Genomic DNA, 16,392 nt, shown 5'->3' on the forward strand with positions numbered 1-16,392 from the left:
GTTTTGTATACTAAAACAAATACAAGTGATGTAACGTTATAAACTTTTGTACCTGCAGTATACAAGATAACGGTATTTATGGTACAAATACGGCTATTAATACGTAGAACCAATGATGATGTACTTGCATTTATCAAAACAAACGTGTTCAATAATAATAATTATATATTTATATTTTACTCTAACTCGTATATAATAATATTATACATTCGTGTTTATCAATTTATTATACGAGCCGCTTCAGCAGTGAACGCACAATGGAATCAGTGTCTTGGCATCCACATTCGTCTACTATCATGTCGGATATTTTTCCGTGGCGAATACGACTTGGACCGGTGAAGTCTAAGTACAACGCGAACAGGTCGGACGTCTTGCGTGGCACGCAGCACTGATGCACTTCTCGCCCGCTAGAGGATAGCACTGACGTCGTTGAACTGCACTCGCCCGAGCAGTAGTAAAACTTCAACTTTTCGGGCCAGACGATCTGTTTCCAGCCGAGTTCTTTTAAGTCGATCGTCACCGAATGCCTGCTGCACTGCGCGTGCGCCGCGGTTGTACCGTTGTACGTCCGCTGCTCGGACTCCGCACCCCGCCTGTTCCGGTGCCCGTAGTGGGTGTGCACCTCCAAGTACGGGATCTGCACAACGCGTGACCGCAGTAGATCGATAGAGTTATTGGACGATTAAATATATATGGAGATGGTAGTGTGGTGCTGTGCCCTAGGCGATGGGGGTGTAGTGTTGCAGCTTGCAGGAAGGTTTCAGAGGAAGTGTCGCTGCCCAAATTTGAGGGTTGACATAGACGTAGAAGGGGAAAGACTAAGGGCCCACCCAGAATTATGTCAAGTCCTCTCGGAATTCTCAAGAAGTTCCGGCAGCGTCGTCGATGTACCACAAGTAAACAAGTAAAAAAAGCTATATAAATTTACAAGACACATAAATTCAACATGCTACGTCTATGCGGGAGGTGAAATCAACAGTAGAGAGGGAGGTGGCGTTGATGACATAACACTGTGTATTATCAATACTAATAACTTCTTTAATTCTTTAATTAGCTACTTAATAAACCTATTACTCTGATGTTATCCTACAGAACAATATTTTACTCAGGCAGTATCCTCACACAATCTCTTAGCTATATAATTTATGAATTGTCTAAAAACAAATTGTAACATAAGGGTTTGATTAGGTACAGTTTGATAGGAAAACATTTTTTGGGGGGGGGGGGGGGGGGGTGTTAAGTCGGCCCCCAAAATTAAAATCGTTAATTCATGGAAAGTGTTTGGTTTTTGATGTCAGTTACAATTGGTTGTTAAAAAATTACATTTTGTAGCTTGTAATTTGTAACCAGTACTAATCGATTAATTTTCCTATCTCTGCATAATAAATGTGTAATATAATAAATAATTATATATATGCATACAAAATATATGCGGTCGTTTACAGACTCCTTAAGGCGCGTACATAAAGCATGTAATATTACGTTATTTTTTTTCGCAATTCGTATATTTCGTATGTATATAAAAATCAGCATTATACCATCGATGGTAATATGAGTGAGCTAAAGTATATTATTATGTTATATATTCGAATGTTAAGTGTATGGAATTATGCTCGGTAAACAGTTTTCTAATGCACTATATAATCAATAAGAAGTGGCGTGGCGATGTACAATAACATCCAAGTTCACCGTATTATGATTCAAATATCAAAAAAAAAATATTTTTTTCTTTCAACGGGCACATCCTCTCTCTCTAACCTATACTAATAAATCATAACATCACTCTTACGTATCCTGGACTATGTTTGAACTGCGTAGTTCTGATATATTATGTAGTATCGGAGTTACAACTTCGTCATATCTGGTAATTACATGGGTATTTGTTTTATTATTCTTTGCATCTAACTATGTGTCCTGTGTATTATACAATAATAATTATACATTACAATCATATGATATGTATATGTTTAGAATATAAAATAATACTCTATAACAACGATAAAAATATAATGTATGGGGGTAAGTATATTATGTGTACTTTATAATTTACCTGTTACCTTATGATATAATAACGTACCTCGGTAATATTATCATCTCTTTTTTTGGAGTCAATTATGTACGGCAACTTGTCGTGCGTGTTGTTCTTGTCAGGGTAGTAGGCTTGTACCATTAGCGTCAAGTTTTTGACCTCGCCAATGGTCTTGAACCAGTCAGACGTGTTTTTCTGTAGCTCAATGGGCACCCAACTAGGTTCCGTAGTGTTCAACACCCGCTAAAAAAATATATAAAGTACACTTTACAAATCGTTATAAATAATTAATTAAAATACAAAGATATTAGATACTAATTTATTATTTACTATAGTTGTATAACCAGGCTTCACCACGGATAAAACTAACAAATATTAAACACTAAAGTATGTATAGGTGTATCTCGGTTAAAGTGAAAGCCTCAGTTCATGATGAGAAAATGGTGTCAAATCACTTAGGGAACAAATTCGACAGAGATGGACAGTCCACCTGTAGTATGGCTACCTAGGTTTTTGAGTTGCAAATTAAAGCTATATATAAACACTTCCGGAGTTTTAAGGTATATGTGCGAAAATCGTTCATTTAAAGTAGATATATAATTATATTATACCAGCAAGCCGCAGCTACTACGCAAAGCTGCAATACATAGTTTTGTTTATTACCTACTTCTATTGTGTCGAGTGTAACCAAGTTTATCGATTTTATTATGTGGCGATAGTCTGACTGCAGGAAACAATGTCCACCGACTCTAAACTCAATGAAGTCAAGCTTTCATGTCAGGGCGGCTCACCTTTATGCTGGAAACTAATGACTGTTGCAAGTTGATTGGATTGATTCTGTACACATCAATGATAACCACCGAGTTATCGATGATCACGTCCAACGGTATCTTGTACACCCACAGAATGACTTTGGTGATTCGATAATGTTGAATTTGCTCGGAAAACGTAAAGCAGAGTGGATATTGGCCCTGTAGATTTTGCACCGTGGGATCTGTGTCGGTATTTATGATCGTTATTATTTTCATCTTAGCATTAGGTACATCATATTTATTAATCTTACGTTTTTTCCATCATAATTAAGAGTATATTATTGTTGTTGTAAATATTATTATAATTATAACTACTCAACGGCAGCATTAAACTTTAAAAGAACAAGAATATCATCAAGTCCAGACCCAGCTCCCAATTTCCACTCACGTCACCAACATGTGTACTGCAGCCCCTATTTTTTAGTGATCACAAAGTGTATAGTCCGAAATTGGAATTGTGAGCTATAGATTTGAAAAGTGTGCACTAGACACTGGCTTTATATAGATAGTATAAATTTTACTGCATACACTATAAACAACAAGCAGATATGTTTGAATTTAAAAAAAAGAAAATCTGTTATGATGCCAAGAATAAATTGTTTTTAACAACATTTTATCAAATTAATCTTTATTTCTTTACTTTGAATTGTAAATGGCGAACACGCCGGATACCTACTGTCGTGAAGGAGATGTAATTCTATTTTTTTTTTAAATGTTATCGATATATAATGTACACTAACTGCAAGGTATATAACATATACACACTATAGTATAATATTATTAACTGATTACCTAAACGATTAAATAAGTAAAAACTAAAAATAATAAAATTACTAGGTTTATCGTTACACATCAAACAAAAAAATATGCTGTATCCTACAGTTGAATGATAAAATAAGTTGCAAAAACGCTGTTGAAGTATTATGAGGGTTGGAAACCTTTAATTATTTCTGTAATATCATTTTAAGTATCTTTAATTTATAAAAATGTGTGACCTTTATTTTAGTGTAGGCATTGTTTGTTTTTTTGTGTAATTTATATGCATGTATCCTTACTGCTAAATCGAATTCATCGAGAGATTAATATCATAGTAAAATATTTTTTAAACTAGCAGAAAGTTGTCGTTATCGCAGAAAACTATTAAAAAATTCACTTTATATGAAATTAATAATTATAATATGTAATCTTTCCAATTTTAATCTCTATCTTTATCTCTATTCAGTTGTTATAAAATGGCTTTCTGACAATCAAAGGCATTAAGCTTATCCAATAGCCTTACAACAACAATGGCATGAAAGTATTTTTTCAGGAAGAATGTCTAAGCAAGACAGCTTAAGGGCTTAATAAATATTTTGTCAATTACATTGTAAATTATATATCATACGTAAAATAAATTATTTGTTAAATGTTAATGTTATCATTTGTACTTTCAGATTTATATTGCATGAATATATTTGCTTAAGTTTGTAAAATAAAAATTGGTTGGTAGTTACCAAACAATAATGTGTAATTTGATTTTTTTTTTATAGCATAAAGATGTGGAAATTGTGCAAAGGGGCGTGAGAAGGTTAACCCTGTAACCACTGTACATATCATTATGTTATAATGTCTAGTTTGAATTTGTTTGAAAAATAGGGGTGGCACACTGAACGTGCAACGACTGGGGTGCTGATATTTATTCAAACTTTGACTCGCCATGTTTGTATGGAGAACGTCCAGAATAATATTGATTATTAAGAAATAATTTTAACTGTGGAATTCATAGAACCTACTACTGTAAAATTACCATAGTTGGAACAAAACTATTTTTTATCAAAAAGTTTTTTTTCCTTACTATTCATCGTTATATATATTATATATACATATAATGTGTACTATTTTCGTACTTTTAGATTTAAAAAAAAACATGTGTTGGTGTTATTAATAGGTACCGATGTGTTTTACAGCGCGTACACTTTTTACAGTAGAAAATTAGTTGATGGTTTTTAGGGACAGAAATAAAATTCCAGTGGGTACTTTAAAAATCAAGAAAAACAAAATAAAAAAAAATTCTTTTAAATGGCGGGTTGTACTCACGTGGCTGAGCGAACGCTATGAGCTTTTGCGTCTTGACGTGATAATCGTCGTCGTCGTCGTCTCGGACGTTGCGACCATTAATAGTGTTGTCTGTGGACTCGGATGCTGTTTTACGGCTCTGCACGTCGGTGCCGCCGTTCCCGATCGGGTCTATGCGGTTGGACTTGACCCGGATTTGCGAGGGCGCCACCGTGTAACTTCCGCTGTCGTTGTTGTACTTGCCCAAGCGATCTTGCAGCAGCAGCCGATCGCCTAATTCCGGTGGCCGCTGCATTCCCAGCTTGTCCAGTATCGACGATTTGATCAGCTCCATGTTCAGAGATTTTATTCCACCATCGTACTCGCTGTCTAAGTCCTGCTGACGTTCATCGATGGTTGCGACCCCCGCAGACACCGTTTCAACGGTGGCCAGCAACATCAAGGTGGCGGTGACAGTGATGACCATCACGTTCGGCATTTTCCAACTCATCAAAGGTTGTGGTTATCGTTCAAAGGTCCTAGGATTATAGTTCCATCCACGATTTTCATCCGAAAATCAGAAGCTCGTCCTACAATAAAAAAACATGTATAATAACTGTGGAGCAGATTTTAATGCAAATTGCATTTTTTTCAGAATGTCCTATAATATTGCATTTTAAGCACAATTCGTTACATAAATTATCAAAAAATAAAAACTGAGAATTGTATTTTGCATTTTTTTTGTTTTTACTTATTAGGGCATTATTATTTTATTTTTGCATACTTCATAGTGTTATCAGAAAACGTGATTACATTTATTTTGATTTCCTCCTAAAAGAAAAAAAATTCATATTTGTATGAGAAATAAAGTTTTTTCAAAGCATTTTTGATCACACAATTTTTTTTATCAGTACGTTAAATTGTATTTTTTTTTAAGCTCATTTTATTGTTTTGTAGTGCAATTAAATTTGCTTCCTCGTAATAACCGTACGTTACGGTAAAAAAAACTCACCCCAGTAGCATAGGGGCACATAGAGTGGAGGGGGTGCTTGGGGGTGTTTATCACCTAAAAGTTTCAAATTAGCACTCCCAGTTCTTCCAAATAATATACTTCACATATCGCTTGTAAACTAATGTGGTTTGGGTTTTAATTTTTCAATAGAAATGTGTCCACTCCACACGCGTGTAGCATGTGAGTATCTATGTTCACATTTATTATTTTTTTAGCAAACTATAAATGGTTTTGATAAAAACAATTACAGGTCGTTTCAATAAAAAAAATAAATTTTATTGATGGTTTCGAATGTCGAAACGTCATATCGATTTTTCATTGTGTGCTGAATGTTGAATACCATTAGTCGTGAAACTCGGAGGCAGATGTATGATATTCGAATTCGTTATTTCATATGGTGATGATTCTCGTTTAGGACGAACGTTCATAATAGTAATATTATATACTATTATGCTTCTAGAGTGTGCAGAGTGTGAGAATATAATTTATGAACCATCATAACGACACCAAATGAAAGTATAATTTAGTAATATATTTTCCTGAGGATGTGTTTTGGTATCATTAAGATAAAATTGTACATTTATAACGCTATACGCGCGAGTATAATTTAACTTATTGTGATTTAATTTCAACGATTATTGTAGAAAACGTGTACCTATTGGTATATAAACTATGTATTAAAAGTCAACATTACCATAATGCCTATTATTACGTCAGAAAAAAAGATCCGAGAATCAATCATTCACGACTCACGAGTATATAATAAATATATTATATTGTGGGTATATGACAGCATATTGGGATTATTGCTTTATATAAGTTGTACCTGCCGGGAACAGTGCCCGATAATCAGTATAGTTAGGTCGTTATTTATTTGCGGGAAAAAATTGATTAACTCTCCCAACCCCCACCACTACACACTATCCGCGAGTTTACTAAATAGAAGCCGATAATTCAAAGTCCCACTCCCATACTGTGCTTCCTAGTAAAAATATGAGTAATAAGAAATCCGCTGTTGTTATTGTCAAGACCCCCCCCCCTCCCCCAGAGCAAGAGCTCCTATAGAAAATAATTCAATGAAAATATACATTAATGGATGTAGTTGTAAATAAGATTATGCATTAAACAGCAGTCAATAGAACATCAATAAATATCAAAATACATATCTTCTTAAATAAATTAATATAACGTTTTCATATTTTACAGAGTATAATAAAATAAGTAGGTTTAAGTAGGTGTATAGTTTTATTTCGTAACTTTATACGTATAGGTGAGACTTAGAATACTAGTATAAGTATGTATAATTGGGTTTATTTGGTCTTATCAAAAGTGTACCTTATCTTTCTTTATTATTATGTTTAATTAACGTATACCTATTGTATTTTTATAAAGGGTATAATGTATATTATTTGATTTTAAGCTTTTACTGTCCATCAATGTTTATCTTATATAAAATATAAATTAGACGAAATTAGATTTAAAATCCATCATATATTACTTACCTACATTTTTTTTATGACGCAATTTATTGATGTGTACCTACCTGATTTTAGTTTATCATACCGTTTGTGCTGCCGTACTGGTGCAAAAGTAGTACCCAATTCAGGTAGTCTATATTAATCGATGTAATTGACGTCAAACATCAAAGTCGATAGGCGAAAAGCTTATGGTAGGTCATACAAGTAAATGTCATTTTCAAAGCAACATATTAAATTACATAAATTTTGTTTTCTGATGTACCTATAGTATAACTAATTTATAAACTAAATTTAACAAATATTTTGTATCACAAAAATTGTAGTCTATTTATTTATATTTTGTAATAGATTTCTCATGTTTAATATTGGTTCCTAAATGAACAATAAAAAACATGTCCACCCCCTCCACACGCTATACACATTCCTAAGCACTCCTCCGAACACAATAAATAATAATATGCAGGCTGCAGTGCTTGCAGTACAAGTTGCAAGTTATGCTTTTATGACTTACCTGTTATCTTACGATGTATTGGTCTGTATGTTATGATATGATATATTGTGTTATGCACGTATATATAACGTGTTCGCAATTAAAAATTAAAAATATCATTGCCATGTTATGAATTTATATTTTTTAGACCAACCAATAAATGCGCATAAAAAATATGAGTAATTATTATCAATTCAATGTTCGATTTGAGCTGTTACTCTCGATTAAACTTAAATACGATGTTCCTATTATATTCTAGTTTATAATAATATTGTCTTACTATAAAAATCTCTTATTTTGGATTCTAAGCGTAGCGAAAAATGTATTAATTTTAAAATGATGTATGTTTTTATGTCTTTAGACCCTTCTACAGTTAGAGAAAATACCCCGATCGTCAATTTCGATGGAAGTTTCTTGTAGACGGTTGAATCTAGAATAGGTACTTTTTAAGTTCAAATTGAAAATTCTCAGTAGGTACTTACTAAAATATTTAGAAGAATGTTTATGGAGTGTAGCCACATTAATTTTGTATGACTATTTGAAGTTTGAACAGGCAATGTTCAAATGTATGAAATGTTTTTTTTTTCAAAAAATATTGACTGTAGAAATTTAAAATATTTTCTTTTAATTTGGATTATAATTTTCTGTATACAATAAAAATATTTAGACTAATTTTAAGCTCTATAGTCTATACTATAAATATTTTTTAAAAAATTATCTTTGTCATAAAACTTTCAAATGTACCTAGCTAATTGAATGTTAATGGTTCTTTGCTTTTGATTTTCGCAGAAATTTAAAAATTGGAAAAAGATATAAGCACATTTTTTTTTATTAGTTTAAATTTGATATTTAACTTCAAGAAATCAACAATTTTTAATCCAACGATTGTAGTTTTTATTTTTTTAATATATTTTTGTACACAGAATTATAGAAACGATTGTTGTTATTTTGTTGTGATACAAATAATCGGAAACTCTTGACTATCCACTATTACGTTAGTTTATTTTTTCTGTAAATTATGCGATTTTCTCCATATTTAGACTAATTTAATGTTAGTACTTATTTATAATATGAACCTATTCACACCGTTCAACAGTAGGTACGTATTGAATTATAAATTAATAATACACGATACAATATTTTAATAAGTAATAACTATTATTAATTTATTATATTATATATTCAATTTCTATGTCAAAAATGAATTCAACCTACTATATTTCTAAAAAAAAAATGTGATTAAATCAAAGTATAAAATAATAAAATGATATATAAAATATATCATAATGAGATCTAAATATATTAACATATAATTTACAATGTATGATTTGCCTACTAAATGACGATGAGGTACACTCTAAACCTTTATTATACACCAAAGCGACTTTCCTCGATACTTAGGTAGTCAATACTGACAATCATGATTCTGGGCCCGCATTAATAAATCTGTATAAATTTAGACCTACGTAACGTACCTTAACACCTTAAATGTTTTGTTTTGTTTAGTTGTTGAATGAAGCTGAATGAACCGGTTATAGTGAGTGATGATCTTTAAATTTGCACAACCGTTACAGATAGGCTAAACATGTAAACTAAAAGTAATTATCTTATTTTGTTTGGCATTACAACAATAGATTTGCATTTTGTATTGATTTGCATAAAATCTTTTTTTTTCTAACTTTTGTCTATTAATTAAAACTGTTCGTTAATCATTAATATATGAGATAATTAAAAAAGAACATAACTATAATTGCTATATTGATAAGCATTAACGACCATCACTTTAATATAAGACAAATAGTTTAAATACACTGAAAGTTAAAATATTTCAGTTTTCATTTTAAATGTGCATTTATCATATATTTTAGGATATTAAAAATAATGTTTTTAAAACGTAAATAGTATCAGTATAAACTCCAGATATGTTGTAACTAGGTTCTAAGTTTAAGTAAGAGTTGTAAGAGTCTTATAATGTTTTTACAAACCGGAATAAAAAGCGATGGAAATCATTTCATAGAAAATATGAACATTTAAAATCATATTTTAATTAATTACAACGATAGGTATATGAATCAAAAAATCCAGCAAACTTTAATTTTCATAACCCACCGGATATAATGTAACATGTTTTTATCTTACTGCCTATAAGAGTTTAATGTTTATATTTTTTTATTTGACTATTATATAGTCAAATACAAATTATGGATAAAGCTTAGTTTCATATTTTAAATAAATAATTCAAGACTATTTTTGCAATAAATAACTTGATTAATAATTTAAAATCAGTGTTTATATAAATTATCTATGAGTAATTTAGTACCCAACGTAAAAACCACAAAAAAATATCTAATAATTATTAGTTTTACTTTTATTATTTGTCTAATCAGCGTTAGAGTCGGTCAAATACGTACGTGACTTTTACTCGACGAAAACCGAAAGTAACTATACAATTATCAAAATCTAAAAATAATTGATATAATGTACATCATGATTTCTAACTTAACAATTCCACAACTACATTCTTTTTAAAAATTTGGAATAAATGTAGATAATAAAATATTAAATAGGAATTGAAACTATTTCGTATTTTTAAATAGGTAACTAGTTCAAATAGTAGTAATTATTAAAATGTTAAATTAGATATACATATTGGATTGATGCATACATGGTGAGTGGTGACATATGATAGCGTGACCTATTGAAATATCACATTGGCCCAACTAGACCAAGAGATAATGGTTACTGAAATAGCGATAATTAATAATTAAACGATTTCATCGAAATATGTAAGATGTATATACTAAATAAAATAATAATTACGTTGATTATGCATAGTAATAATAATCAATGCTAAAACGAAACATTTAATTTATGAACTCTTGGCTTAAAATATATTAAAATAAGTTTTTCGTTTTTTTTTTTTTTTTGAAAAAAAAAATTTATCTTAATACAACCATTATGTGCACTGTGTAGATTTAAAGTGTTTTTGTTTTTTTTTTAAATAATATGATATAAGTACTTAGTAATAACGTTGTATCTAACAATGGTTGAAAGTTATTTACTATAATATAACAAATTTATCATAGCATAATAATAATAATAATAATAATAATATTAGAACTTTAAAGTTGTTTGTGATATTGAAACTGATAATACTGAATAATGAATTCCATAAATATAACTAATAATAATACATTAATTGATATTATGAATGTATTTATTTTATACATGGGTATACAATAATTAAACAAGTAATAGGATTGTGTGCGGGCGACCACATTTGAATACCTTAAGAATTTTAATAAAGTTGACTAATATTAAATAGTTTATTACGTGCAAACGTTCAGCAATAGAAACTTTACAATTCTTACAATCTTATCCGATTGAAAATGTACGGAATTCCTCTTAAAAATTGGCACAGACCATAATCGGGTTCCGCATAATATGGTATACATGGTATTTAATTTTTAAGTTTTGTCTATAGAAAATAAATAACTTTTTGAATTTTTGAATTTTATACGTAGTTTAAAATATAACATTATTTATAACAATTAACCTCGTATACATTTTTGGTACTAAAAATATGATGCGTTTAGTATGATCCATCTTACAAGTCTATCACTAATTGCCTAAATACCCGCACAGTATACATATACAATATACCTACTAAGTAGGTAATAATATATTGCGTTTTGTTGTACAATTCTCATTAATGCACCTATAATATGTTTCGTATTTTCATAATATATTCGTCTTCTCTTGAGAACATCTTACCTACAGAATATATAATATGATCTATATGTATCTAATATCTATTGTTACATTTGATTTATGTAAGGCTAAGTTAAAACCACAATAATGTCATATTTTATTGAAATTTTATACAACAATAATAAGTATTGAGAAACTGCAATATTGAATTATATGGGTACTTGAATGATACATTGATATATTTCCAAAATAAAGCATTTGAAATATTATGTACATCAATCATCACTACAGATGTGTGGAAATCAAAACATTATGTCTATTCTAAGTTTTTAGTTTCTATCTAGAACATAAATAGTAACAATTCGAATATGTCTTAATGACCTTGGGCAGTCCTATTCACAGGAAAACTAATTTCTTTTGTTTAAATGTTTTTTCACATATAATATAATTGCAGCACTCAAAAAGGTCACACAAAACGCCATCCAACACCACACAACTACAGTAATTAAAAAGTCTAACATTAATAATTGTAACCTCAATTATTCATAAACGACCGTGTTTCATCACATTGTATTTTGTAAATTATCATCGGATCAGTGAACACTCCATAGCCGAGAATGGACGAATGGAACCTATTATATTGTATTATTTTTGTTTGATTATGATACAACTTGTGTCATTGAATTATGAACATTTTATACTTAGTAAATCTAAATCATTATCCAATTTTTCCACAATATTTTTTCAATAATATTAATTATCGATCAATCTGTAGTCTCATTTTAATTGGAGTCTTGAATCGTTAACCTAAACTAAAGGTGAAACCACAAACGTCTTCAGACCATTTTTATAGCCAATTATTGTAGTAACTATAATTTAGTTATCTCAACTCAGAAATAAAAGTCATTATTTTGCAAGCCCAGTAAAATTAAACGAGTTATCAAGTAAACTTTTCACGTGAATATATAATTTTATCTAATATACAGTTCGTCTGACGAAAAATTATTTCTCATTGAAAATCATTCATATTTACCTATACACTATAAAGCAGGCTACCGTACAGCTTTCACATATGTGTTTACCTAATATATATATAGCAACCATTATAAATATTAATCAGATAATGAAACTTACAGTTAAGATGCTGTTTACAATGTATATAGGTTACTATGACTCAAAATTTTAAACTTTTCTTTTGATGATTATTTTACTTATGTTTAGGTTTTGTAACATATACAAAAATAAATCACTATACTAATATAAGTAACTAATAATTAGTTTGATGACGACAACTAATTACCAAATATCTAATTATAATTCATTATCCTAATCATTAACTGACTTGTTTCTTTTACAATGACCGTGTAAGAACAATTATGCATTAATAACATTTCATTTATAGTCATATTTAATACTCAAACGAGTTATGAGTTCTATAAATCCTATTTCGTCTACAATTTACAATTTTAGAGCCATTATAGAAGGCGAGTTGAACGTTGCTTAGCAAGATAGTTAATTATGATGTTTTAGTGCATGTTGGCATTAATAAATGATTGTGAGATGTTGAACGAATGACCAAAAAAATGAATCATGCAAGATCCTTGAAGTCTAGGGCAAATTTCAAATGGAAAATCTAATATTACGTTTATTAGTAAATAACACACGCGTATTTATATATATAAACTATATGGTGTTCAAAAACGTGCTCAACTTTGGGGGGGGGTTGACATATATATATTTGTTTCCATTATAAAAAGCCCACGTATAGGTTAGAATTTGGTTTCAAATGTATTACTTTTTATTTAAAAAATCAATAGTCTAGAATTCTAGATTTCTGAGTTTTTAGCCCCAATGCCACACAAATCCCCAACATTTTGCACCACTTTGATATTAATGACAGTGTGCCACAGCTCATAACAAATAATATGTATTTAATAGTATAGTAATATAAACAAGACGATAAGCCCTACTAAATTCAATCATCTTGATACGAACTCTTTGAGTAGTTGAGTATTAAGTATATAATATCCAATGAATAGTTTTATGAACCCGGTATACGATCAATGTATCAGAATATAATATGATGCTCAAATTTGTAATAGAGATTCTCGAAGGGAATTTCCTTATATCTCAATAAATAGATAATATCGAACAATTTCGAGTATTATATATGATACTAGAGACAAAATTGAAAATTATAAGTAAAATATGAAAAGCGATTTAATTTTAAGTCTGAAATAAACACGTGTATCATCACGCGTATAATACAAAAGGTCGATTTATTACAAGTTAGTTAACTTCAATAAATACAAATACAACTATTACAAAAAACCAAATTTTTAATCTGAAAAACACAAGAAATATATAGTCATTGAAAATCTTAAAATGTTACTACCTAGATTATTAAAATTGATATGCTCCACAATGGTATGTACAAAACGGTTATTTGGAAACTGTGAAACATCCGCATTAATAATGACGGACATAAAATTAAAAACAAAAAAAATATTGTTTGACTTAAGCCAATAATGCAGTCTTGTTATCATAATACGATTGAAACGTCACTTTCCATTGTCTATACAAAAAAAAATGTTTTGTCACATTTCCGTAAATCATATTAATGTTTAGCCACGGAAAGGTATTAACACTGAACCAACAAACTATCGACAAACAGTTCAAACACAAAAAAATGATAATATGAAAACCCATAAAACATAATTGTATAGATTATTAAATGACATTATAAAGACATAATACACTTATAATAGTAATAATTATGTGTGTCTATGAGTGGTGCATATTACTATAATAGTATACTATTATAATGTTATCGAGAGACATTAACGCACGAAGCCATGAATAAATTAGAATACTATGCTTACTCACAACATCGCATACCAAGGAAAATCGATTGATAAATTGAAAACTATGTCAAACTCCACAGTCCATAATAAATAATTTCTTGGTAACAAAATACTTAAAATCGTTAGAATGACTCGTAAAGTCAATACAATATTGTTTTATCAAACAGATAATAATTTAATAAATAATATCACTGTTAACGAGTAATTCGGGTGCGGCATTCTCTTCATTTTTAATTTTTCCAATTCATTATCTATTGATCTTTCAAGTCTTATATTAACCGATAAGCCGTTATAGTCATATTCCTGTAGTCATAGCCCTGTAGGTAGTATGAAATGAACTTTAATATACTTCAGCTTACGCAATTGTAACATACAGAAATGTACATAAGTACGATGTACAGTTATACTTATTTATGGGTGGGTATAAATATATAATAACTGCAGATTGCAGTGCAATCATCATTAGCCAGATACCGTACCATTGATTGTAAAAGTATATTTTAAAAATTTATAATTTTGAGTAATATTGGAATTAATTTATACATTCAAATTTTTTCTTTCAATTCCATTATCTAGTTAAAAGTATATACGTAATATATTTACGAAATATATCACGATATTATTTAGTATAAGTGTAATTTATAAAGTTATTACAAATATTAAACGTACAAAACTTCTAAGAAAACAAAGTACCAAGTGATAAAACATTTTGTTGAATTTTAAATTATCCAATTTTGAATTGCTCAAATTCATATTGTTTAGTACTTAAGTACCAAAATACATGGTTTCCAATTGAAAAAAATGGATTGTAAATCGTTAACATAACAATATTGCAATAAATGTATATTGGTATTTGTATAAAAGGTACATTTAGTGTGATTAATAACTCTCAATAGTTACCTATAAATCGGTTATTTTCTAAGTACTTACTTGTTAAATGTTTATATTGAGATTGCATAGGCATAAGACATTTTTAACTGAATCATACACTATTCACACCAAAATGCTTTAATCCATGGAATCATTACTATTAATCATTAATATGCCTAGGACAATCTAAAAGTTTCAAGTAATTGAGATTAATATTTTTTGAATTACAATATATATTAACTAAAACTGTTAGAAAACAAGTCGTTATTCTTCGTTTAAATATTCAATTTTATCAAATAAGTAGTTAAAAAGAAAATAACAAACATTTTGAATATGTGAGTTCACAATAATTTGCCTATGATGTTACAACGTTTATATATATCTACAATTTATAATAGGGAATCATGTACTCATAACATTTTCATGTTTTTTGATTGATGATAAAATTTTATCAATATTTAAAAAAAAAAACAAAAAAATATTTAAATATTTAAATACTGATGAGGCAATAAATAGCTCAAAATATTAGTCAGTTTAAGTGTCGCGTGCACTTAATATGCTGCACTGCTGCGTCATAGTGCGTTTATTAACTTAATATTAAATTCCATAAAATCAGTGATTTTATATTTAAACGAAAACAATTAAAAATCTATTAAAATTAATAAGGATAAAGTAAAAAATCGAAAATGATATGAGCTTACATAACAAGTAACTTTGATTTTCCCAATCTATATCTACATATTAAAATTAAATGATGACAGTTTGAATATGATTGGTAATTTCATTGATTATTTTAATATATTCTTATTATCTTATTGCATATTTTAGCATGTTTCAACAAAAGAAAATGCACATTTTACTATTTTATGGTGCATAATATATAAATCATAGTCATATAATGTATACGTGCTGGACATGTATCTGCGATTATAAAACTCGTATTATATCGAGATTCCAACGGAGACCTTCGATTCTTCTCATCGTCTATACACGTTGTATGCAAACATAGGTTCCTATAAACTACGTGCATGCGTTGGCCTGTTTTCATATTATGATAAACGATCATTGTCTTACGGATCGGAATGTCTACGA

The 16,392-nt window shown here is 29.4% G+C and overlaps 1 protein-coding gene across 2 annotated transcripts; it reads right to left on the minus strand.

The window, feature by feature from the left end:
• Nucleotides 1-215: 215 nt before the first annotated feature.
• LOC111040674 (growth/differentiation factor 8-like) lies at nt 216-9,463 on the minus strand. 2 transcript variants are annotated; one of them, XM_022324666.1, is made up of 5 exons: nt 9,331-9,463; nt 4,918-5,465; nt 2,821-3,023; nt 2,078-2,272; nt 216-637 (listed from the first exon to the last, which is right to left on the minus strand). In XM_022324666.1, exons 2-5 carry the CDS (start codon nt 5,384-5,386, stop codon nt 227-229), a joined length of 1,278 nt encoding a protein of 425 aa, XP_022180358.1. In that variant the 5' UTR covers nt 5,387-5,465; nt 9,331-9,463; the 3' UTR covers nt 216-226. The 2 variants fall into 2 exon arrangements, with proteins under 2 accessions (XP_022180358.1, XP_022180359.1); XM_022324667.1 differs by lacking the exon at nt 9,331-9,463 and adding an exon at nt 6,582-6,604.
• Between the last annotated feature and the right edge of the window lie 6,929 nt (nt 9,464-16,392).

The sequence above is a fragment of the Myzus persicae genome, unplaced genomic scaffold, assembly GCF_001856785.1.
Source record: "Myzus persicae strain clone G006 unplaced genomic scaffold, MPER_G0061.0, whole genome shotgun sequence".
NCBI lineage: Eukaryota > Metazoa > Arthropoda > Insecta > Hemiptera > Aphididae > Myzus > Myzus persicae.